At 45.4% G+C, this 27,819-nt stretch overlaps 1 protein-coding gene across 2 annotated transcripts in view; it reads right to left on the bottom strand.

Annotated features, from left to right (window-relative positions):
- The window catches only part of INPPL1 (inositol polyphosphate phosphatase like 1), a 142,626-nt gene extending 115,438 nt beyond the window's left edge, over positions 1–27,188 (bottom strand). The window contains exon 1 of one of the 2 annotated variants that reach the window (XM_068266559.1): positions 26,330–27,188. In XM_068266559.1, the coding sequence (XP_068122660.1) occupies positions 26,330–26,502 (173 nt within the window). In that variant the 5' untranslated portion in view covers positions 26,503–27,188. The remainder of the gene's footprint in view (positions 1–26,329) is intronic. The other variant, XM_068266558.1, reaches the window with a different exon arrangement.
- Between the last annotated feature and the right edge of the window lie 631 nt (positions 27,189–27,819).

The following is a 27,819-nucleotide window of genomic DNA, read 5'->3' as shown; positions in this document are numbered from 1 at the left end:
TGCCAACGTTACGCACACAGGGGGCTGGCAGAGGCCCCAGGTAAGTGAAAATCTATTTTTTTTTATTTCATCTTCAGGTCCGCTTTAAAGGACATCCGAGGTGAAAATAAACTGATGAGAAAAACAATTGTATCCATCCTCCTTCTCCTAAAGATGACTTTTTTAGCTATCCCAAAGTTTTATCTTATATTTAAATCTATTTTTTCAGTTTTTACTGTTTTATTGTCTCTGCTCAATGACACCTTCCTTGAAGTATGCCAGAGCTAAAATCTATGAATCATTAACTTTTTTTATCTCTTTTCTGCTTTCAGAAGCCATTTACTGACAGAAAAGTGTTTTATGGCTGTAATTACTTATCAGTCAGGGTTATGCTATAGTCTGACCCAGTCCGACCCGGACAGAAACTGTCACTTGCATACCTGATTAACTCTTTCAGGCAGAGAAAGGAAAAAGGAACACAGCCTAGTTATTTGTGTGCTAGGCACTGTACATACACATGTCTATCTCATCATGTCACATGTCACCTCGGGAGTCCTTTAAGAGAAAATTCAGTTTAACCAATTTATTAGACTGGACGGAGTTATGTTATTTGGTTGTTAAACTACAAAACTAAATGCAGGTCTCACCCCGGGATGGTCAATGACATGGAAGCAATTCTGAGCTGGTGCTGATCTTACAGAAATTCATGCAACGTATGCTACGTACACACATGCGACAACGATCGTTCGTTAAGAACGACGAACGAGCTTTTAATTGATGAAAGAATGACCTGAGTAAAGTTAGTTTTTAAATGTGTGTAACGATCTGATCGTTAGAATGAACGTTACATCACGTAAAGCAACTATTGCGCCTGCGCATAAAAATGAGAAGTTTCAGGGAGGAATAGTGAAATGCGCATGTCAAGCCTAGTACGAACGACCGTTTGCAACGATGTACTACTTTTGCAAACGATCGTCGTTGGTTAAAATCCGCCGAGACAGAACTTTCTTTTGTAGCGATTTGGCTCGTTCGTCGTTTGCCTTAATAGTCGGTGGTTCGTTTTTTGTAACGATCGTCGTTAGTAAAGATCGGGGAACGATCGTTACAAACGACTATAGTCGCATGTGTGTACGCACCTTTAGAACTGGACCAATGAACCCAACAGCTACATTTTGATTGGTTCATTTCCAGGATGAATAAATTTGAATAAAATCAGCATAATCTTTGCATCAACTTAGGACCTCTAGTATGTCATTGGCTGCCTCTTGGTGTGATCTCAGTTATCCAGCAGTCATGTTTCATTATTCATTACGATGAAAGTGGAAGTAATTATTATTGAAAGTATTCATTTGTCTCTCTGTGACGAGCAGGTTCCCATTTTATGAGGCAATTAGTGATGAGGAAACCTTCAGCCACTTAAGACAGACAGAAACGGATAAAGTTTTGCTTCCCTGAAGGAACAGAGAACTCGTCTGGATTTGATGATGTGCAGCGCGCACTGATTTTGTGGTCACTTCATGTACTGACTAGAGAACAGACGTGACTATTTATATCATATACAGTATACAGGCCACCTCCTAGGGATGATTAATCAGATGCCAATCATCTCAACCTCATGCAAATTTTATGCAAACATAGAAATTGCACAGGTAGTCCTAAATTAACGGGCAAGATAGGGACTGTAGCTTTGTTCCCAACCTAAATCCTAAACTGAGAAGGAGATGGATTTTTCCTTTTCAAATAATACCAGTTGCCAGGGGCGTAGCAATAGGGGGTGCAGAGGTAGCGACCGCATCGGGGCCCTTGGGCCAGAGGGGCCCCGAAGGGTCCTCCCTCAACTTCAGTATTATCTCTCTATTGGTCCTGTGCTCATAATAATCACTTCTATAGATACTTTGAATAGTAGTAATCATTAAACTGTTCCCCATCCCTTCTTGCACCTCTGACGCTGTAGTTGCCATTGGCAGGTTTTGGTGCGCCGTAGCAATTGTTATGTATAGAGTGCTTGGGGGGGCCCCATTGTAAAACTTGCATCAGGGCCCACAGCTCCTTAGCTACGCCACTGCCAGTTGCCTGACTCTCCTGCTGATCCTGTGTCTCTAAGGGCTTGTTTCCACTGTAGCGGTGCGGAATCGCCTGGATTCCACCACTGAAGAAATCGCATGCGGCTGCGTTTCCGCATGCAGATTTACCCGCGATTTCGCATGCGATTTCGCATGGCAAGGAGCCATGCGAATTTAACCATGTCACTGCCTGTGTTAAGTTCCATTGGCTTTCATGCGAAATCGCATGCGAAATCGCGAGGAAATCCGCATGACAAAGCCGCATGCGATTTCCCTATTGAATACATTAGCGGCGATTCGCCCGCATTCCTGCCGCACGCGAATCTGCACGACCCTGTCGTGCAGATTTTCCCCGCACTGAAAAACGCCGCCGCACACGTGGAAACAGCCCCATCCACTAACATTAAGTATGCGAATCCGCATGCAGTGCCCGCATGCGGATTCGCTATAGTGGAAACGAGCCCTAATACTTTTAGCCACAGCCCCTGAACAAGTATGCAGATCAGGTACTCTGACTGAAGTCAGACTGGATTAGCTGCATGCTTGTTTCAGGTGTGTGATTCAGCCACTACTGCAGCCAAAGAGATCAGCAGGGCTGCCATGCAACCGGTATTGTTTAAAAGGAAATATCCATATCCCTCTCAGCTTAGGTTCCCTTTCAGTTGGAACAGGTATACTTTTCTATACAAACATGGACAGTTGCTTGTCCCTCTTGTGTCTCCTCTGCCTTCCTTTGGGTGACCTGGGCCCCTGTGCACCTATGCTGCCCCCATTATGCCATCTGTGCCCCCACTGCCCACTTTGTGCGACCTGTGGAGCTCCTTTTGTGATCCCTTTGGCTGCAATAGTGTATGAATCACCCACAGAGAGTTTTCCACAAATGGGGCAAACTTTTTTTTTCTGAACCACAAAAGTAAATCCGTATTCTGATTTCTTCCAACCTCCTTACATAAAATCTCTGCTTTATAACCAAGAAATCCGACTGTTTACTGATTATTTATAACAGCAGGCGACGCCCTCCTCCCCATCCCCCCGCTCTGCGGACCCCCGTGACAGTGACGGCCGGGCTGCCCCCAGCAACTTCCTGCCAGGCAAAGAGAACATTAATAGAAGCTGCACACGGCTACAGTGACTCAGCCAGCCTCGGGGAGGAATTTCAATTACTGAGCAAAAACTTCAGCAGAGAATCTGTGCTGCGGCCTCGCAAACTGCCACACTGCAATGATGGGGGGGTCCCCATGCTGAGAGACAATGGTGGCCCAATGACTCACTCTCAGTCACAGACACACACTGCACAGTCTCTCTGAAGACATATAAAGTTACAGAAACAGCCAGAGGGAAAGTTATGCTGTGACCTCACCGGGGTCAGAGGTCGCACCGTCACCCCTGTAACTAGGGTGAGGCAACAGAGGCAGCTGCCTGGGACGTGACAGACCAAGGGGAGCGCAATGACAACAAAGGGAGGGGCAAAAACATTCCAGAGAGATTTCAGGAAGAATCACATGACAATAACGGTTCCAACTGCAGATTACAGAGGGTGTTCCCTGAACTGCTAACACTGTGGCTTCCATCCAAAGCTATCACAACACAACCGACTGACACGGATATCTATGAGACGACACTTATGTCAGAGGAACTGTAGTGACAATAACATAAAGAATAAAATCGCTTACAGTTGCACAATATGCATTTATAGATTATTTAGTCAGTGTTTGTCCATTGCAAAAAAACTTTCCTCTCCCTGATTTTCTGAAATTTATCACTGGTGGCGACATCTTCAGAAATGTCAGGTGATCTCTACAGAATGTTCGTTACTGAGAGTTCGGAATCCTAGAATGCTCTGGTGTGTGTGTGTATATATGTCACTACAGGTTCTCTTTAACCGCTTGCCGCCCGCGTCACGCCAGTAGGCGTGGCCGCGGCAGCAGCCCCAGGACCAGCTAACGCCAATTGGCGGAAAGTCCTGGGGCAGCAGTTTATGGGAGATCGCGCGCACGCTGCGCGCGCATCTCCCGCTTGGTGGGCGGAGCTGAGCTCCGCCTTCAGTCTCCGAGCGGCGATCGCCGCTCGGGAGACTGTTACACGGCGAAACCGCCGTGTATTTACATGTGCAGCGCTGCGATCAGCAGCAGCGCTGTACTGGGGACAGCCGTGTGACACGGCTGTCCCCCTGGGGGACAAGAGAGCGATCGGCTCTCATAGGCAGAAGCCTATGACAGCCGATCGCCGTGATTGGCCGGCTGGGGGGAGGGAGGGGATTTAGAATTAAAAAAAAAAAGAAAATGGCAAAAAATATTAAAAAAACAAACAAACAAATATTTATAAAAAAAAAAAAATAAACACAGGGGGGGCGATCAGACCTCACCAACAGAGAGCTCTGTTGGTGGGGAGAAAAGGGGGGGGAGATCACTTGTGTGCAGAGGTATACGGCCCTGCAGCTTGGCCTTAAAGCTGCAGTGGCCAATTATGGTAAAATTAGGCTGGTCACTAGGGGGGTTTACCACCATGGTCCTCAAGAGGTTAAAGGATACCCGAAGTGACATGTGTGTTTGATGAGATAGACATGTGTATGTACAGTGCCTAGCACACAAATAACTAGGCTGTGTTCCTTTTTTTCTTTCTCTGCCTGAAAGAGTTCAATATCAGGTATGTAAGTGGCTGACTCAGTCCTGACTCAGACAGGAAGTGACTACAGTGTGACCCTCACTGATAAGAAATTTCCCTTATCTCTTTCTTGCTCTCAGAAGCCATTTTCTATAATCCATTTATAGTTAGAATTTCTTATCAGTGAGGGTCACACTGTAGTCACTTCCTGTCTGAGTCAGCCACTTACATACCTGATATTTAACTCTTTCAGACATAGAAAGAAAAAAAGGAACACAGCATAGTTATTTGTGTGCTAGGCACTGTACATACACATGTCTGTCTCATCATGTCACATGTCACTTCGGGTATCCTTTAAGGTGGACCTGAACTCAGAAGGAATTCAGAACTTCCTCTCTGCTCTAAACGTTAAGCAGCACATAATAACCTTTAAAGAACAACATTTATTTGTTACAGATGATACAAATCCTGCAATGAATCTGCAGTGTGTCTACTTCCTGCTTTCATGGGAGCAGGCATATTGTTAACATCCTGTATTTACCAATTAACTCTCTGTTTTGGCAGGCAGCTGATACAGCTGAGAGATCAAATTACAACTTGTGCTTAGTCACACATAAGACGAATTAGACAGGCTGAACTCTCTAAATACACACTGGGTGCATTCCTCTATGTTTTCATTCTGTCCAGGTTCAGGCCCACTCTGTGACCAAGAATTGAACTTCATCCCAATCAGTAGCTGACGCCGCCTTTTACATGAGAAATCTTTTCCTTTTCACAAACGGATCATCAGGGGGCGCTGTATGGCTGATATTGTGGTGAAACACCTCCCACAGGAAACTGTGAGGGCCATGGTCCTGGCAGTTTCCTGTCTGTGAACCTCGTTGCATTGTGGGAAATAGCTGTTTACAGCTGTTTCCAACTGACAAAAAAGCAAGCAGCTTCTCCTTCCAGTGATATCACCTGCCAGCAGTAAAAATGTCACCCTGTGATAAATGTCAGAATGTAAATCGGGGAGAGGAAAGATTTTACATCTGACTAAATCATTTATACATAATTATTGTAAAAATGAAGCATTTTTTTGAATTATATTATTTTCACTGGAGTTCCACTAATAAGAAGGCTCCTCTTCCTGTAAATGCACACTACAGTTCTGCCAGACATTGGGGCGTATTCACCAATGTTTACCATGAGCTAACAGCGCACATAAACATTATAGGGCGTTGCGCGTTGACATCCACAGCGACGGACGTCGAAATAATGACAACATACACGCTGTGGGCACAACATATGTTGTTGGCTGGCCCAGTTACAGTTCACAACGCCCTGTTATGTTTATGTGAGCTGTCCGGATACAGTAAACATCAGGGAATACAACACATTATATCAAGAGTCCATCTTGTAGTGTCCACACGTCACGCTACATGGGTGTGTCAGTCCGCTGCAATCCCTTGAGCAGTCTGAGACAAACACCCACCAATCCCGTATCACTATACCACAGTTGCCATACCGGGCTCATCCACTAGAGACCTCTGGAGGAAAATCCACTGTGAGCCCAGTAAGAGTTTTTAAGAATGGTTGATGTGCCCATACATGATACAATCTCGATTAAATGTACAATCGGTAAAATAAAGTTACCAATATCGCGCTGGAAATCAAAGTAACATGCTGCTATCATTCTCTGTATTCAACGAGGCAAAGATACCTCAAATGTAAATATTAAAAAAAGGCCAAATGTATTAAAAGAAAGAGATAAATATTGACAGGCAAAATAAACATCCGGGGGGCAATCTGACCCCACCAACAGAGAGCTCTGTTGGCAGGGAGAAAAGGGGGGGGGATCAGTTGTGTGCTGTGTTGTGCGGCCCTGCAGCTTGGCCTTAAAGCTGCAGTGGCCTATTTCACAAATAATGGCCTGGTCTTTAGAGGGGGTTAAAGCCTGTTGTCCTTAACCCTCCTGGCGGTTTAATTATTTCCGCCAGGAGGCAGCGCAGCAGTTTTTTTTTTTTTTATCATGTAGCGAGCCCAGGGCTCGCTACATGATAGCCGCTACTCAGCGGCATCCCCCCGCCCGCTTCGATCGCCTTCGGCGACCTCCGATCAGGAAATCCCGTTCCAAGAACGGGATTTCCTGGAGGGCTTCCCCCGTCGCCATGGCGACGGGGCGGGATGACGTCACCGACGTTGTGATTGGGAGTCCCGGTCCACCCCTCGGCGCTGCCTGGCACTGATTGGCCAGGCAGCGCACGGGGTCTGGGGGGGCGCACGGCGCGACGGATAGCGGCGATCGAGAGCGGTGCGGCGGCGATCGGTGTGCTGACGCAGCTAGCAAAGTGCTAGCTGCGTCCAGCAAAAAAAAATATTAAGTAAATCGGCCCAGCAGGGCCTGAGAAAACCTACTGCATGGCTTACCCCGAACTACGTTCGGGGTTACCGCCAGGAAGGTTAAGTGGTTACACAGAAGGGATTTTTAAATATTCAGCAATAAGGCTCAGGCCCTTATGCAAGAAGAAAGAAGTTTACAGGAGGTCTGAACACCAAAAGTTGTTCAAAGACATAACAAGATAAGTCGTTTTATGTCTGACTAACTGTACAAGATTTCTTTGCAAGCTTTCAAAGCTTTAAGATCCTTCTTCAGGCATGATACAGAACTGGATCAGACCCGTCTCTGAATTCTCTCCATAAAAAGCACAGGACCACACACACAAGTTTGCTGTGTTCCAAACACTGTACCGTTGTCACGGCTGCAAAAAATTGCATTTCCCCCACTCCACAGAGATACTCTTTGACAAATAAAGTTCTGACCGATGCTTCTGCTGTAAGGGCTGGTTCACACTGTAAGCAATTGCGCTCAGTATGGCAATCGCCATCAATCGGCAAAGCGATGCAGCAATTTCACCCTATGAGAGTGTTCTCAGTGCTGCTTTTTAAGAAATTCAAAAATGTGCTGCCTGCACTATTTTTAGAGCAACTTATTGAAAGGAATTTGCAAAATCGCACATTCCTTTAAAATTTGCTCTGAAAATTGCTTCGCTAAATTACAATCACTAAGCTCTTAGCTATTGTGATTTGTAGCGTGAACTAGGCCTTAGGGCTGGAAGTTAACCCACTAGCCGTATTTGTGATTTTGAAAAGCTCTTGCTAATGTAATGCTATGGGTGAAAAGCTCTTGCTAATGTAATGCTATGGGTGTGATCCCACTTGAGAGATGTGATTTTATTGCAATCCCCCACAGCATTGCATCATTGCATTAGCAAAAGCTTTATAAATTACTAGCGATTAGAAAAGGCTGCTAGTGGGTTGCCAGGCCTTAGGGTACGTTTCCACTTGAGCGGCGCGATTTGCTCGCGGAAACCGCGTCAACAAATCCGCATGCGGTTGCGGATTCGTTGACGTTTCCATGCGGATTTTCACGCGGAATCGCCCGCGGTTTTAACGACGCGATTTTAACCATGTCAATGCCGGCAAGCATTGACATGGGTTTTTAGACGAAATCGCACGCGGAAACACCGGGAAAACCGCAAGACTAAAGAGCTTGCGGTTTTCCTATTTAGTTACATTACCGACGATTCGCGTGCGGGTGCGCGGCGTGCGAATTCTGACAGCTCTGCTGTGCAGATTTTTTCTGCATAGCGAGCCGCAAAGAATTCCTGACAAGTGGAAACAGCGCCATCCACTTGTATTGGTTGAGCGAACCTGCATGCGGGAAACGCATGCAGATTCGCTCGAGTGGAAACGAGCCCTTAGGCCTGGAACCCACTAGGAGTTGCTGCAGCGCTTTAAAAGCGCCACAGCGCTGTGTGCAGAGTCTCCTAGTGTGCTTTTGATAAACTGTAAAGTGCTTCCTATTAGCAATTTGCAGGGTTTTTTTTAAATAAACTTTATTACACTTACCGGGTGGTGCCCAGATGTCCTGCCCCGCCCCCTAAAGGAAGAGGTCATAGGTGCTTTTCTAGGACCAATCAGAGAAGCACCAATGAACTCTTCTGCTAGGGGGTGGGGTTACAGACGGAAGTCGGACACCGGGACACCTGGTAAGTATAATTAACATTATTTAAATTCCTAATCGCTAGCCCCCAAAATCACTGCAAAATCGACTTTCCAGCACTACTATACACAGCATGGAGTGCAAATGCGCTTAAAATGTCCTGCAATTGCCATTACCCCTAATTGCAATCGCACTAGTGGGTCCCCCCACTCACTTTAATTGGCAAAGCGTTTTTGGGAATCGCAGGCGATTGGGGACGATCTCAAGACGCTGCCAAAAACACCCTAGTGGGTCCGAGGCTATAAGGTGGCCACACCCCACACAATGATTTAAATATCTGTTCAATTCAAGGATTGCAATCAATTTTTCTGACTGATTGTAACATTTCAAAAATCTGACCAATGTACCACACACATATTCTATTTTTCCCCAATTATGAAAAAAATGATTGAAAACTCAGAAAAAAAATCACTTGGGTCTGTACATCAAGAAATTGTCAATCTACCACACACCATAGAATTTTGATTAAAAAAAAATTGATCAGAAAAATCCAACACTCCTGATCTTTTATCGAATAAAAACCAGGAAATTCAAAATTAGATTTCTCGAACAAATGAAAAAAAAAAGTTTTCAATTTTTTTTGGGGACAACCGATTGTAATTATCGAATTAGTGTAAAACTGGATCTTTTAATTGTATGGTGTGCGGCCATCTTCAGACTAGGTACACAGTAAGACTTTGCATTGCAAAGCTGCAACACAACATTACAACGCAACAAAAAAAGTTGGTGACGCACATTAACACTGCATTACCGTCGCATACGGGGGGGACAGTGAAGCATATAGGCAATGTAAAGTATGCTTCCCTGTACCTGGTAACGTGCGATTAGAGGTAACACACTGCAGCAGTGAGTTACCATAGCGCTACACGTTAGAATGCGACGATAACGTCGCACTGTGAACGTTCCATAGGATTATCGTTGCAGTGCGGTAACCTACGTTATAAGAGTTTATAACACAGCTCCGCAACGTCCTACTGTGAACCTAGCCTAAGGGCTCAGGGCTCAGTCACACTACGGGTGTTTTTGGCCTTTTTTCAAGCGCAGTCGATTTTCAAAATCGCCCTAAAACCGCTGGTGCAACGATTCCCTACAAGAGAGGTCACATCTGAGCGGTTCGTTTACAGCAAAGCGCTGCCTGTACCTTTTTTGAGGCAATTCCGCCTCAATGGAAGGTATAGGGAAAACACAAAACGCTCACAAAATCTCTTTGTGCAGCGATTGCGTTTTTAAGAATAAATACCTTGGGGTTGATTCACTAAACCGTGCCATGACAAATAGCACGCCTTATTAGAGATAGCACGCCTTATCAGAGTAGCACAGTGAGCGCTACAAACTTATGCCTGCTAATTGGCAATGACGAGAGCTCCATTTGTCCTGCCCTGAGCCCCTGCAGGTTCGTAGTGCTCGCTATACTACTCTGATAAGGCGTGCTATCTCTGATAAGGCGTGCTATTTGTCATAGCACGGTTTTAGTGAATCAACCCCAAAATATTTATTATTTTCCGGATCAAAGAGTTCACTTCCTCACTTGTGTCAGGGTGTGTATTAAAAACCCGCGCCGGAAAAGCGCTTAGAAAATCGCTTTTAACAAAAACACACCGCCCACCAAAGTGCCGGGAATAAAAAAAAATTGCATCAGAAAACGCCCAACGCGAACGCCAACGCGATCGGAACGAAGTGTGAACAAGGTCTATCTCTGACACTTCTCCAAAGCTTTGTTTTCACACTGGAAAACCCAAGACACTTTGTTTAACAGATAAAATACTACAGAAGTGATCTGTGTCAGAAACACCGAACCTTTGCCATGACTGCGGAAAAAAAAAAATGCCAGTTTCAACCACATAGGAGTTGTAGGGAAAGCTAGCTAGCTGCAGCGATTTTGCAGCAATTCTACCGCAATTTTTATGCAAGTCATTGGGAGCGTTTCTTTAAAAATGCAAACACAGCGCAGATGGATCAAAAAACGTTCTGCAGTGTGTCTACATTGATTAACTTAAAAACAAGGAACACCAAGAGCCCCAATAGTGTAATATGTACTGGTAAATGGTTACTAGATAGAGTAAATATTAATACTCACAAACCAGGGTCACCACTCAGGCAACCACTGTAAAGGCAGGTGGGGAGATTTTCCTGACCCTACTCAGGAATAAGAAGTCGCTCTCTGTAGATGAGAAAAAGGGGGTTCAACCCTCCACCCAGGGTGGACTCAATATTATGCAGGAGAACAGAGGCGCCAAAAGGATAAAAGGAAGCTAAATGAGCTTAAAAAAACAAATTCTTGGTAAATAGAGGAGGTAGTGGTGGACTTACCTCCTCCAAGTAGACACACAACGACTGTAGTAAAGACAGTCAATATATTTTATTTATGAACTCCAAATATGCAACATGTTTCGCAGGTTTGATCCCGCTTCATCAGGCAATAACAACGGAGCAATAGCATATGTGGTCAGTAGAAGAGCCAGGCACCTCTGTGTGTCTACTTGGAGGAGGTAAGTCCACCACTACCTCCTCTATTTACCAAAAATTTGGTTTTTAAGCTCATTTATCCTTTTATCCTTTTGGCGCCTCTGTTCTCCTGCATAATATTGATTAACTTAAAGGACAACTGAAGTAAGAGATATATGGAGGCTGCCATATTTATTTCCTTTTAAGCAATACCAGTTGCCTGGCAGCCCTGCTGATCCTCTGCCTCTATACTTTTAGCCATAGACACTGAACAAGCATGCATCAGATCAGGAGAATCTGAGATTGTTGTCAGATCTGACAAGATTAGCTGCCTGCTTGTTTCTGGTGTTATTCCAGTACTACTGCAGCCTAATAGATCAGCAGGGCTGCCAGGCAACTGGTATTGGTTAAAAGGGGAACTGAAGTAAGAGGTATACTGAGGCTGCCATATTTATTTCCTTTTAAACAATACGAGTTGCCTGGCAGCCCTGCTGGTCTATTTGGATGCAGTAGTGTCCTGAATAACACCAGAAACCAGCATACAGCTAATCTTGTCAGACCTGACAATAATATCAGAGCACCTGATCTGCTGCATGCTTGTTCAGGGTCTATGGCTAAAAGTATTAGAGGCAGAGGATCAGCAGGGCTGCCAGGCAACTGGTATTGCTTAAAAGGAAATAAATATGGCAGCCTCCATATACCTATTGCTTCAGTTGTCCTTTAACCTAAAAACTTTCTGTAGTGGAATTTTAGGTGTTATTCGCCCCACAGGTACATTTTAATAGTACAAAACTCTGTCCGCTGAATCTGACGTTAGGAGAGGCGCTTCTGGGCAGGCAGCTATTGCTGTGATGTAACACTGTACAGTACACTTTCTTTAACAAATAAATTGAACACACAGGGGGCAAGCATGGTGTTCACTCTTTTAAATTTGAGAGGTTTATAAATGACAAATTAAAATGCATTTTTTTCAACATCCAACCACAACAGCTTCCGCATAAAAGGTTCTCAGTACCAGATTTATCCTGCGAGAGACACGAAAATACCCAGAAGAGGAATTATACATTAACCACATAAAAGGCTGCCTCACCTCTGTCTGACATCTACGATACAATTCCACCAAACACACAACTTACTGGAGGAACACGGCCTCAAAAACAACAAACTGATTTTCCTCACATCTCTGAAGAGGAAGTCTCCAGGTGACTCTTACAGGAACTGTCCCACGCTGACCACTCCGCTCTCCGCCGCAGTACCGGGCTCCCCACAAGGTGCAGAGGCCGACCTCGAGTTCCTCCTTACTGCACCTGCGTGAACCACTGCTGTCAATCAAGCCCACGTTGTCCGTGGCGTACTACGCAGGTGGTAGTAGTTCTGCGCCTGCGCAGTAAGCCACGGACAACATGGGCTTGATTGACAGCGGCGCTTTGGAACCTGGGACGGCAGCGGAGAGCGGAGCGGTCAGTGTGGGACAGTCGGCTGCAAGGGGCTGGAGAAAGCCCCAGGTGAATAAAGCTTTTTATTTTTTAGTTTGCCTGATGATTCCTTTAAAGAGACTCCGAGCTGATTAAAAGAAAAGGTTTTATACATACCTGGGGCTTCCTCCAGCCCCATCACTCCCCCGGTGCCGTCCTCCACTGGCTGCAGCTTCAGGAACCGGGTCCCGTCAGTCGGAGCCAGTCTGACGTAAGAGAAGTGGGCTGTTTGCGTATCTCTCCAGCAACCGCTCGAGAGATACTTCTCCTGCGTAGACTGGCTCCGACTGACGTAAGTGATGGGACCCTGTTCCCAAAGCTGCAGACAGCGGAGGACGGCGGAATGGGAGCGATCCGTGCAGATGGGGCTGGAGGAAGCCCCAGGTATACATAAATCTTTTTATTCATCTCAGCTCTAGTACACTTTAAAGGATATCTGAGATGAAAATTAACTAAAAATTCTTCTAAAAATGACTTTTCATGGCCTCTTCTCAATGACACATTCATTGAAGTATGCCAGAGATAAAATCTGTTAACTATTGACCCTTGTTATCTCTTTTCAACTCTCAGGCCTAGTGCACACCAGTTCGGCTGCGTTTTTCGATCCGCTTGCGGCTGCGGATACGCTTGGTCAATGTATCTCAATGGGGTGGTGCACACCAGAGCGGGAGGCGTTTTGCAGAAACGCATACTCCCGGGCTGCTGCAGATTTTGGATTGTGGATGCGTTTCTGCCTCCAATGTAAAGTATAGGAAAACCGCTCTGAAAAACGGCAGTTCAGAGCGGTTTTCAAGGCATTTTTGTTACAGAAGCTGTTCAGTAACAGCGTTACTGTAACAATATATGAAATCTACTACACCAAAAACGCTTCCCAATGCTAGGTGAAACGCTACAGAAAAATAAGAAAAAGCGTTTCAAAATCTGCTAGCATTTTGCGGATCTGCTAGCGGTTTTTGGTGTGCACCAGGCCTCAGAAGCCATTTACTTCCAGGAAGGTGTTTTATGGCTTCCTTATCAGTGAGGGTTACGTTACAGTCCGGCCCAGTCCCGACCCGGGCAGAAATTGTCACTTACATACTTGATATTTAACTCTTTCAGGCAGTGAAAGAAAAAAAAAAGAACACAGCCTAGTTATTTGTGTGCTAGGCACTGTACATACACACGTCTATCTCATTATGTCACATGTCACTTCGGGTGTCCTTTAAAGGATAATTAAACCTGGGAACGCAAGTTCACCTAACCTGACCCACGCGGGTCCCATAGCTCCGTAAACGGTATTTATTATGTGTGAGCTGCAGTCATTAATCGTGACACTCCACAGACACATCTGTCGGTTAGACACAACCTCACCTGTGTTGCTTTGTAGATAGAGGTAGACAAAGAGGCGGAGCTTGTGATGTCATAGCATTTTCTATGCGCCTCACGTTCCAAGCCCCGCCCTTGTGTCTACCAACATTCACAGGGAAAGCGTGGAGGCACTCTGATGCCTTGTCAGTCACACCACAGGGGGCGCCAGAGGATGAGAAAGATAAACTGCTTGCAGGAAGTTGCAGATAAAAGTGGCGGGTGGCAGACATTATATTTGCATCAGTTGGAGGGTGGGGGAGGGAGAGGTAGGGAAAGTAATGTTTGAGTTTGCCATGTTCACAGGCTACATTTCCACATTTCTATTTCACATACGGATTTTAACATCACTTTTGTGGTGGTTATCTTGTAAGTTAGATATTGCAGCCAGCATCCTTTCTGAATAAATACTGCAACACAGTGACATTCTAAAGTCATTTTTAAGAAAATTAGGTAAAAACCCGACAGAACCGACAGGTTTTGGGCCAGTCCATCTCCTCATGGGGGATTCTCAGGGTTTTGTTTCTTTTCGACATAATTTCCTGAACAACAGTTGCAAATTATACCTGACAAAATAGTGTGCAAGTGAGTAGGGAGGCTGGCTAGTATCTTACTATTTCGACAGTTAAAGCCAATGGGTACCGGATTCAAAAAGAAAAAGTCAGATACTCACCTAAGGAGAGGGAAGGCTCGGTCCTAATGAGCCTTCCCTCTCCTCTCCCGGTGCCCTCGGTGCTGCGCTGGCTCTCCCGTTCGCATCCGCCGCCGCAGGGACTTCGGAGGTCTTCGGGAGCACTCGGGCTTCCGAAGACGGGCCGCTCCATACTACGTACGCGCGAGCGCGTCATAGAGGGCGCTCGCGCATGCGTAGTATGGAGCGGCCGCGTCATCGGGAGCCCGAGTGCTCCCGAAGGCTTCTGAAAGCTCCCGAAGGCATGCGGAAGTGGCAGTATTTGACCGAACTGGTCGAATACTGCCACGGGGGATCCTGCGCGGGACCGGGCACCGGGAGAGGAGGGGGAAGGCTCATTAGGACCGAGCCTTCCCTCTCCTTAGGTGAGTATCTGACTTTTTCTTTTTGAATCTGGTAAACATTCACTTTAAACTGTTGTTCAGGAAATGCTGATGAAAAGAAAGAAAACTCTGAGAATCCCCCATGAGGAGATGGACTGGCCCAAAACCTGTCGGTTATGTCAGATTTTAACTGCCTACTTTTTTTTGCAATAGTGGCCCTTTAACTTTATAAAACTGACAGTAAGTTCAAATTGCCAGAGGAGCTTACACTCTAATGTCCTCACTACAGCCACACACTATTATAATACATTTATATAGCTCTGACATATACCACAGCGCTGTACAGAGATCACTGATCCATTCCCATCAGTCTCTGCACCAGAGGAGCTTACACTCTAATGCCCTCACCACAGACACACCTCCCATAGCGTACACAGTATACGTACAAGCCTGGTGCTGGTGTTTTTGTTACATAAACTCAGGATGATGCACTACATATACATTGTTCCCGTGTGATGTGTATATACGCAGATCTCTGGGATCTATTTACGCTGCACATTCCAGGAGGTCTGTATTTATATTATAGCATTGTTATGCAGCCTATAAACACAAGTACCCTTCTATAAACAATACATCATGCAGGGCTCCTGCCTGTCTGTAGTGCTGTAATCATTATCACACTCACATCCAGCCTGGCTAATAGAAATGCAGCATTTCATGAGAAAATAATCATAATCTGGAGGATACTGTCAAAGAGAACTGCCTGTCAGGGTGATCAGCAGTTCCAGAGATTCTGAATAATGAAGACTCCCCATTGGTCACTGAAGCCACCAATGACACGGATGATCCACCACGTTTGGAAAGCAGAGGAGGTGGGATAAACATGACATACAAGAAACTTCAAACACATGCCACGTGCTGTACGCCGGCGGCGTGTATAACGGTAATGGAGCAGCGGGATTGTGAAGACGGATGGGCGCTGCGCGGTGGGCAACACAGGACAGGAAGTGTATAAATGTACACATATAGGGCACATTTATACACTAGGGGGGCGGAGCCAGGTTTTTTTTTGCGTTGCTAGTCCCGATATTGTGCGCAGTTACTGACCAATTTTGCCCCGGAATTGGTTGCATCGTCATTTGTCGACCGGTCAAGCTCTTGGCGGCACCGATTTTCATGCGATTCGATATTATTGAATCGGATGGTCGATCGGCTGTCAAGTCAAGAGATGTTTGGTCAACTTAAATCTGAGGTCAACTCTTTGAGAGTTCTAAACGCAAAGGGAGCTATTGCTTGCTAGGAAAAAGCCATTATTTCCCACAATGCAACATGGCTCACAGACAGGAAACTGTCAGTACCATGGCCATGACATCACACTGTGGGAGGGGTTTCAACACAATATCAGCCATACAGAGCCCCCTGATGATCTATTAGAGGAAAGGTAAATATTTCTCATGGGAGAAAGGGGCTACTGATTGGGATGAAGTGCAATGCTTGGTTACGGTTAAAAGAGAAGAAAAAGTGGGTAAAAAGGAACAATGAACTTCTGTTGAGTACTTCCTTGCCTGGTGAAATCTGCAGTTTGTCTACTTCCTGCTTTCATGGAAGCAGACATATTGTTAACCTCCTGTGCTTTCAAATGAGCTTATCTGCCATCTCTGCCATGGCGAGGAAGAAGCAGTCAGCAGGGAAAGAACAGACTGGGAGCCGCGCTGCGGACACAGGTAAAAGAAACTTTGTCGGTCGTCAAATTGAACACCACCCTCGACGCGCTCCTGAAACAACACTGATTGTCCCGTGCGACTGACCGATTTAAAAATGGTTAATCGTTAATCGCTTGTGGCATCGTTTTCTAGCCGATTTGATTAAATGTGTGTGTGGCTGGCAGCGGAGGAGGTCACACAGCACAGCGCTAACACAAAACAACAACAGAACGCAATGCTGAACTAGTCAGCACTAACTCTGCCGACTTGTATTAAATTTGCATGCTTAGAAGAATCAGTTGGGTCTCATTGGCCTTCTCTACAGTTGCATAAGGCGGCGACCACACTGGTAAAAATCAGGCGCTTTTTTTTGCATGAAAAATCACATTAAAAATGAGAACCAATGCTAGGCAATGGGGTGCTTCACAGCTGAATGCGACTTTCCCATGCAAAGAAAAAAAAACTTCTCTTTTCTAAATAACATACATCGTCTCAGTTCTTCCACTGAAAACTATCAGCTGCTGTGGAAAAACGAACATATTTAAACGCACAGAAACATGCAGCGTATGCAAAAATCTTTCTTGCGTGGACAAGTACGGTCCCAGCCTGACACCCATCCACTTTAAAGGATACCCGAACTGACATGTGACATGATGAGATAGACATGTCTTTGTACAGTGCCTAGTACACAGATAACTATGCTGTGTTCCTTTTTTTTCTTTCTCTGCCTGAAAGAGTTAAATATGTAAGTGGCTGACTCAGTCCTGACTCACACAGGAAGGGACTACAGTGTGACCCTCACTGATAAGAAATTCCCCTTCTTATCTCTTTCTTGCTCTCAGAAGCCATTTTCTGCAGGAAGGTGTTTTATAGTTGGAATTTCTTATCAGTGAGGGTCACACTGTAGTCACTTCCTGTCTGAGTCAGGACTGAGTCAGCCACTTATATACCTGATATTTAACTCTTTCAGACAAAGAAAGAAAAAAAAGGAACACAGCCTAGTTATTTGTGTGCTTGGCACTGTACATACACATGTCTATCTCATCACGTCACATGTCACTTCGGGTATCCTTTAAAGTGAACCTGAACTCTTGCACAGGACAGAAGGAAAAGAAACGACAGAGAGAAATGCACCCGGTATGTATTTAGAGAGTTTAGCCTGTGTAATTCCCCCTCATCTGTGACTAATTACCAGTGTAATTTGATCTCTCAGCTGTGTCAGCTCAGGATTCTCAGCAGCCTCGGCAGAGCAGCTAATTTGTAAACACGGGATGTTAACCCTATGCCTTTTCTCTGTACAAACTTTTGAGTAACAATTTGCAGAATTTAAATGTACTTGTTTGAGAAAAATCGCAATGAGAATTCTGCCCGAACACAAATGAGGCTAATTTACATAAAAAATACATTTAATTGACTTCCAAATTGCAGGTAATTTTTCATGCAAAACGCAATTTTTCTTCATTCCTGTTGAACTGTAACGGGAACACGAATTGCACATCCTACATGAAAAAAAATGACAGTTGTTGCCCAAACTTTAAAGGCAAAAAATCTGCACACGCAAGTTCACACACGATGCGACACTGACATTGAAAAACATGACATATGTTGCAAACCTTGCGAATTGCAAAGCACTCGATCGCAATCATGAAGACATAGCTGGTGGGTGTGAGCCTTGTTCACATCATAAATCGCAATCGCTGACGCCAGCGTTTTGCGATTTTGTGCGCGATTTTTTAAACCAGCACGTTAGCTTTTTTTGTACTGCGCTTTTCTAAGCGCTTTTGAAGAGCGATTTGTTTTTTCAGTTCCTGACGTCAGTCAGGAAGTGAACTCTTTGACCCGCAAAAGAATAAATACAAAGAATATAAAATACAAAAGCACTGGGGAAATCGCTATACAAAGCGCTTATTCAAGCGTTTTGCAATTTTCCTATACCTTCCATTGAGGCAAATCCCCCCCCCCCCCCCAAAAAAAATGCTACAGGCAGCGCTTTGCTGAGTGGATCGGAATCGAACCGCTCACATGTGAACCCTCTCATAAGGAATCATTGCACAAGCGCTTTCAGGGCGATTTGAAAAATCGCCGGAGCTTAAAATAACCCAAAAACACCCTTAGTTTGAACAAGCCCTAAGTCCTCGCTATCAGTGCTGCACGTCTTTGCAATCTCACAAGTCATAATTATTATTTATTATTTATTGTATTTATAAAGCGCCAACATATTACGCAGCGCTGCACAATAGATAAATGGGTTAACACACTAGTAGAACATACAGAAACTCACAACAAAACAAGATCATGCAAATGATTTGATAACAATACAGTGTCATAGGTCAAAATAGAGACTGTTCGAGTCCACAAGAGGGGTGGTTGTCAGTAAGATTGCATAATCGAGCTGGAAACACTAGGGAGAGGGCCCTGCCAGAGGCTTACAATCTAAAGGGTGGGGGTGGAGACAATAGGTGCATCTGTTCAGAGGGTGTCTAACAGAACATATTATGGTGCTGGTGTAGGGGGGTATGCGAGCATGATTCACTGTCCTCCACTCCTCACTAACTTCCAATATGACCCAAGAGAGAGTTGTGAACTTAAAGTGAACCTGAGATGAGAGTGATATGAAAGCTGCCATATTTATCACCTTTTAAACAATACCAGTTACCTGGCAGCCCTGCTGGTCTATTTGGCTGCAATAGTGTCTGAATCACACCAGAAACAAGCATGCAGCTAATCTTGTCTTGCATTGTGATCCAGCCCTCAGAGCATTTGTGGCCCACATTTACTGATGGCTTACAGAGAATCCGGCCTGTGTGGAATATACGCGTCTCACATCTGCAGCATGTTCTGTCGCTCTGTACCCACAGCTGCCATTACTGAGCAGACAGGAAGCCGCACTGTACAGGAGGTCAGCCTGACTCTTACAGGAAACCCACAAGAGGCCAAACATCCCAGATTTACTGAAGAGACTCCATGTGCGTCAAGGATGTCCGTCCTCTCACCTTCCTGTGCAGAATCGTTCCCGCTTCACCACGGCGGAACTCTGCAACGTGCAGAAACCTACACAGCACCACACAATGCTGCACACTACACAATACTACACAGCACCAAACATCTCTACATAATACCGCACACATTACACAATACCGCACAGTACACACTACACAGCACCATACCACACACTACACAGCACCACACACACAACATCTCTACACAATACCGCATACTACACAATACCGCATACTACACAGCACCACACAATGCTGCACACTACACAGCACCACGCAATGCTGCACACTACACAGCACCACACAATGCTGCACACTACACAGCACCACGCAATGCTGCACACTACACAGCACCACGCAATGCTGCACACTACACAGCACCACACAATGCTGCACACTACACAGCACCACACAATGCTGCACACTACACAGCACCACACAATGCTGCACACTACACAGCACCACACAATGCTGCACACTACACAGCACCACACAATGCTGCACACTACACAGCACCACACAATGCTGCACACTACACAATACTACACAGCAACACACAATGCTGCACACTACACAATACTACACAGCACCACACAATGCTGCACACTACACAGCACCACACAATGCTGCACACTACACAATACTACACAGCAACACACAATGCTGCACACTACACAATACTACACAGCACCACACAATGCTGCACACTACACAGCACCACACAATGCTGCACACTACACAATACTACACAGCACCACACAATGCTGCACACTACACAGCACCACATAATGCTGCACACTACACAGCACCACACAATGCTGCACACTACACAGCACCACACAATGCTGCACACTACACAGCACCACACAATGCTGCACACTACACAGCACCACACAATGCTGCACACTGCACAATACTACACAGCACCATACACCACCAAACAGCTCTACATAATACCGCACAGTACCACACACACTGCACAATACCACACACTACCAAACATCTCTACATAATACTGCACACTACACAATACCACACAGTACACCATACACAATACCATATACTACACAGTACCACACACACACACACAACACAGCACCACACAATACCGCACATCTCTACACAATACCACACACTACACAATACCGCACATCTCTACACAATACTGCACAGTACCACACACTACACAGCACCACACACCACCTAACATCTCTACACAGTACCACACAGTACCACACACACTGCACAATACCACACACTACACAGTACCACACACCACCTAACATCTCTACACAATACCGCATACTACACAATACCGCACATCTATACACAGCACCACACACTGCACAATACCGCACATCTCTACACAATACCACACAGTACCACACACCACCTAACATCTCTACACAATACCGCATACTACACAATACCGCACATCTATACACAGCACCACACACTGCACAATACCGCACATCTCTACACAATACCACACAGTACCACACACCACCTAACATCTCTACACAATACCGCATACTACACAATACCGCACATCTATACACAGCACCACACACTGCACATCTCTACACAATACCACACAGTACCACACACACTGCACAATACCACACAGTACCACACACTACACAATACCGCACATCTCTACACAATACCACACAGTACCACACACACTGCACAATACCACATACTACACAATACCACACATCTCTACACAGCACCGCACACTACACAATACCACACAGTACCACACACACTGCACAATACCACATACTACACAATACCGCACATCTCTACACAATACCACACAGTACCACAGGCACACACACTACACAATACCACGTACTACACAATACCGCACATCTCTACACAATACCACACAGTACCACAGGCACACACTACACAATACCACATACTACACAATACCACACATCTCTACACAATACCACACAGTACCACACACAATGCACAATACCACATACTACACAATACCACACATCTCTATACAGCACCACACACTACACAATACCACACACACTGCACAATACCACATACTACACAATACCACACATCTCTACACAATACCACACAGTACCACACACACTGCACAGTACCACATACTAAACAATACCGCACATCTCTACACAATACCACACAGTACCACACACACTGCACAATACCACACACCATGTACACTACAAAGCACCACACAATACCGCACAGGACACAATACCACGCATTGCACAATACCGCACAGTACAAAGCACTACACACTGCACAATACCACACACACTACACAGCACCAAACACTACACAGCACAATATCACACATCTCTACTCAATACCGCACAATACCACACACATTACAGTATACAATACTGCACACTACACAATACCACACACATTGCACAATACCACACAGTACACAGCACTACACATTGCACAATACCACACACACTACACAGCACCAAACACTACACAGCACAATATCACACATCTCTACACAATACCGCACATCTATACACTGCACAATACCGCACATCTCTACACAATACCACACAGTACCACACACACTGCACAATACCCAATACCACATACTACACAATACCACACACTACCATGCACACTACAAAGCACCACACAATACCGCACAGGACACAATAACACAATAGCACACAAATTACAATCCACACAATACCACACACATTACACAATACAGCACAGTATACAATACTGCACACTACACAATACCACACACTACACAATACCACACACTGCACAATACCGCACTGTATACAATACTGCACACTACATAATACCACACACTACACAATACCACACACTGCACAATACCGCACAGTATACAATACTGCACACTACATAATACCACACACTACACAATACCACACACTGCACAATACCGCACAGTACACAAAACCACACAAAACCGCACACTACACAATACCGCACAGTATACAATACTGCACACTACACAACACCACACACTGCACAATACCGCACAGTATACAATACTGCACACTACATAATACCACACACTGCACAATACCGCACAGTACACAAAACCACACAATACCGCACACTACACAATACCGAACATTGTACAATACCACACACATTACACAGCACTCCAGACACTACACAGCACCACACAGCTCTACACAGCTCTACACGACATCACATACTGCACAATACCACACATCATGGCCTAAGGTCCTAAAATATTATTACATAATCATCATTGTCCTCAAAGGAATTCACAATTTAATCCTACCTTAGTCATAGTGTAATGTCCTATCATATTATTATTATTATTTATTTATATAGCACTGACATCTTCTGCAGCACATTACAGAGTACATAGTCATGTCACTGACTGTCCTCAGAGGAGCTCACAATCCAATCCTACCATAGTCATAGTCTATCGTCCTACCATATTATTATTATTATGTATTTATATAGCACTGACATCTTCTGCAGCACATTACAGAGTACACAGTCATGTCACTGACTGTCCTCAGAGGAGCTCACACTCTAATCCTACCATAGTCATAGTCTAATGTCCTACCATACTATTATTATGTATTTACATAGCAGTGACACCTTCTGCAGCACATTACAGAGTTCATAGTCATGTCACTGACTGTCCTCAGAGGAGCTCACACTCTAATCCTACCATAGTCATAGTCTAATGTCCCACCATATTATTATTATGTATTTATATAGCACTGACATCTCCTGCAGCACATTACAGAGTACATAGTCATGTCACTGACTGTCCTCAGAGGAGCTCACACTCTAATCCTACCATAGTCATAGTCTAATGTCCTACCATATTATTATTATGTATTTATATAGCACTGACATCTCCTGCAGCACATTACAGAGTACATAGTCATGTCACTGACTGTCCTCAGAGGAGCTCACACTCTAATCCTACCATAGTCATAGTCTAATATCCTACCATATTATTATTATGTATTTATATAGCACTGACATCTTCTGCAGCACATTACAGAGTATATAGTCATGTCACTGACTGTCCTCAGAGGAGCTCACACTCTAATCCCACCATAGTCATAGTCTAATGTCCTACCATATTATTATTATGTATTCACATAGCAGTGACATCTTCTGCAGCACTTTACAGAGTACATAGTCATGTCACTGACTGTCCTCAGAGGAGCTCACAATCTAATCCCACCATAGTCATAGTCTAATGTCCTATCATATTATTATTATGTATTTATATAGCACTGACATCTTCTTCAGCACTTTACAGAGTACATAGTCATGTCACTGACTGTCCTTAGAGGATCTCACAGCTAATCTCTACCACAGTCATAGTCTAATGTCCTATCATATTATTATTATTATGTATTTATATAGCACTGACATCTTCTGCAGCACATTACAGAATACATAGTCATGTCACTGACTGACCTCAGAGAAGCTCACAATCTAATACATACACTACACAATACATACATAGACATAAGACTATGATAGGGATTAGATTGTGAGCTCCTCTGAGGGACAGTTAGTGACAAGACAATATACTGTGTACAGCGCTGTGTAATATGTTGGCGCTATATAAATACTAAATAATCGTCATTAACAAAACAATTTCCTGAACAGTCGGCTGTCTAATCTGATCGATCAGAAAGAATTGTTCAGGCCTATCAATCGAGGGGAATATGATAAGAAATCTGATCAGACTAAAATAATCTTTCTAAAATCCAGATCGATAGAACAATCAGCACCATTAACGACATCTGATCGATTGTATTGTTGACGGTTCAGAAGATTTTACTGCTAATGGTCGCTTTTAGGTTATAATTTCCAGTAGAGAAGCAAAACGTTACTGGAAGCAACAAAGTATCATTTTCACGAGAAACTATTAACTGTCACATGACCAGCGATGTCACCCGCCCATTTCAAAACGAACACTGGATAAACAGTGCACATTTAAAGGACAACTGAAGTGAGAGGGATATGAAGGCTGCCATATTTATTTGCTTTTAGGCAATACCAGTTGCCTGGCAGCCCTGCTGATCTATTTGGCTGCAGTAGTGTCTGAATCACACCAGAAACAAGCATGCAGCTAATCTTGTCAGATCTGACAATAATGTCAGAAACACCTGATCTGCTGCATGCTTGTTCAGGGGCTATGGCTATACACACGTCAGATTTTCCCGAACGACGGGTCGTTTGGACGTCCCGTCGTTCAGTCGTCCGCACGCCAAATCGGGCGTGTGTACAGTCCGTCGTTCGGGTGATAAGACTGGTCTTGAGCGATCCGGCGGTTCAGGTCCACTTTAAAGCAAACCTGTACTGACCATATTATGGAGGCTGCCATTGCAAACATCAGGCCACAGACAGTTTAGTAGCGTTCCATGCGTCAGTCAGTGTATAGTGGGAACACATACTTAGTGAATAGACAACACAACATTTTTGGGATCTTCTTATAAAACGCCAGTAGATTCAGACAGATTCTGCAGCTGCGCTCCATCAACAACGACTGGAAAAACTGGGCCAATTCACCGATTACGACTTTAACCCATTCAGAACCTGACCCCTGTATGAATCACAAACTGTAACGGTGCTCAGTAACGGCACAATATTTTCCTCAGATGCGATCATTCGATCAGATTTTTACGATCGAATTGTACAGATAACCATGCGGTACGTGGAGAAAATCGATGTGAAACGATTCTATGGTCGATGGGAATACAGAATTTCGTTGATCAGAATGTTGAGTTTCCCAATCAATAATTACTTACGATCTCACAAATGGAATCGAATGATCACATCTGAGGAAAATAATGTTCTGTCAGGCCCTGTTCACACTGGAGATCGGAAAATCGCTAGCGTTTTGCAGAGGTTTTTTTTTTATTTTTTTTACTGAAAGTTTTTGCGATTTTTGAGCGATCCCGATTTTTTTAACAAGTGAACTGCGATCACTCCAAAAATATGCTGCATTTTCATTTTCCCGCAAATCAAGAGTCGCTGCAGTGTGATCACAGCCGTATACTATACATTACACTAGCGCTTTTCAAAGCGCTAGCGATTGCTGTCGACCCTGAAAACTGCGGAAAAATCCTGTAAAGCGCCCGAGTATGATTGGGCCTTTAATGCCCACCTTACAGGTCCCTACTAATGATACAAACTGAGTGTATAAACTTTCAACAGATATTAAAGGTACATACACACGCGATAACTGTCAGCTGCAACAGCCCATAACGACCGGTTCAGCCGGCTTTCGTTCATCGTGCGCCAATTGTTGTCCCTTCGCCCCTCCATAGCAACAGAACGCATCGCTTTTTTTGCTATTCACAGTTTTGTTTGGAACTTTGTAAAAACAAACGCACAACGTATCAACGTACCAGCACAGCGTACAAGTCTATAAAACTGACCTAAACGGCATTCGCTGTTAAACGCGACAATAAATATTACTTTTGGCCTGAATTAATGAGACCCACAGACGAGTGGCGGGGCCCATGAGGGCTGATATGTGATTTTTGGCCACAGCAGAGCGGTTCACGCAGGAGACAAATAAACGAAGAAGAGGAGGGGTCACAGGAGAGGGGTCACTGGGGTAAAGTTTGGGGGGTCAGACCATACTTACAGCACACAGAGGGCATAGGCTCCGCTCACGCTCTCGCTGTCCCTCACCAGGAAGCTGCCATCTCTGCCAGCCTTGGCCAGCAGTTCCTCAGCGGCGGCGCGGCTCAGGTCGCGGTGGTACCAGGGCTGGGCCAGGTTGGCGGCAGACCCCTGCGGAGGGCAGCTGGATGCCATGTCCCCAGCGGTGGCAGGTCCAGATGAAGAGAGGAATCTGCTGGCAGGAGCAGGCTGGGGCTCCCCTGATCTCACTTAGCTCAGCTCCTCACTGTTTACTAAACTTTCCAAAAGTTGTGCAAACAAGACAGAAGTTTGTCCAGGATCCAGAGAGAGGCTGTCCAGGGGGCCGGGCAGGGGCCACAGTGCTCAGGGCTGTGCCATGTGTGCCAGGGACCCCTGCAGAGAATGGGGTACAGGGGTGCCAGTCCAGGGGGTACAGGGGTGCCAATCCTGAGGGGTTACAGGGGTGTCAGTCCTGGGGGTACAGGGGTGTCAGTCCTGGGGGTACAGGGGTGCCAATCCTGGGGGGTGCAGAGGTGCCAATCCTGGGGGGTACAGGGGAGTCAGTCCTGGGGGGGGAGGAGGACCCCCACCCTCCCTGCCCCCAGCTCTCCTGCCCTCAGAGGCCGGGGGGTCCCTGCTGCCCGCAGACTTCCTGTGCCAGCTGTGCCCGGTGGAAGTGATCGGAGTGCCCTGAGGGAGGATCTCCCGGGAGGGGGAGGGGGGATCTGGTTACAATGTTGCGGCTGCGGGGAGAGTCCGGCCCGAAGATCCACAGCGACCCGCGCCCGCTGCTGCCACTGCCCGGGCATACAGGGGGGCACCGGGGGAGGACGGGCGGCAGATCCGGGGGAGGAGGGAGACTCAGAGGAAACTGACTGCAGGCTGAGCTGTACTGAGGGGCTCCACCTCCTGCTCCACCCTGACTCACTCACTGCCTGACTCTGCTATACATCACACTCTGCACTACTGTACTGACTGCTGCTGCTATACATCACACTGTACTACTGCACTCTACACTGACTGCTTCTGTACTCTATACACTGCCTGGCTGCTGCTTGCTATACATCACATTACAGTCTACACTACTGTCCTCTATACAATAACTGTGTGCTGCTTCTGCTGCTGTACTCTATATACTGACTGGCTGCCTGACTCTGCTGCACTCTACTCTATACATCTATACTCCATACCCTGACTCACTCACTGCCTGGCTGCTGCTATACATCACACTGTACTACTGCACTCTACACTGACTGCTTCTGTATGTACTCTATACACTACCTGGCTCTGGTATACATCACACTCTACACTACTGTACTCTACACTGACTGCTACTGTACTCTATATACCCTGATCTATACATCACACTCTACACCACTGTAGTCTATACACTGCCTGACTGCTATACATCAACTACTACTGTACTCTACACTGACTGCTGCTGCTGTACAGTACTTTATATACTCTGATCTATACACCACACTGCACTAC

This window comes from Hyperolius riggenbachi, chromosome 2 (assembly GCF_040937935.1).
Source record: "Hyperolius riggenbachi isolate aHypRig1 chromosome 2, aHypRig1.pri, whole genome shotgun sequence".
In the NCBI taxonomy this organism is placed as follows: Eukaryota; Metazoa; Chordata; class Amphibia; order Anura; family Hyperoliidae; genus Hyperolius; species Hyperolius riggenbachi.
This window is presented reverse-complemented; position numbering and strand designations above follow the sequence as displayed.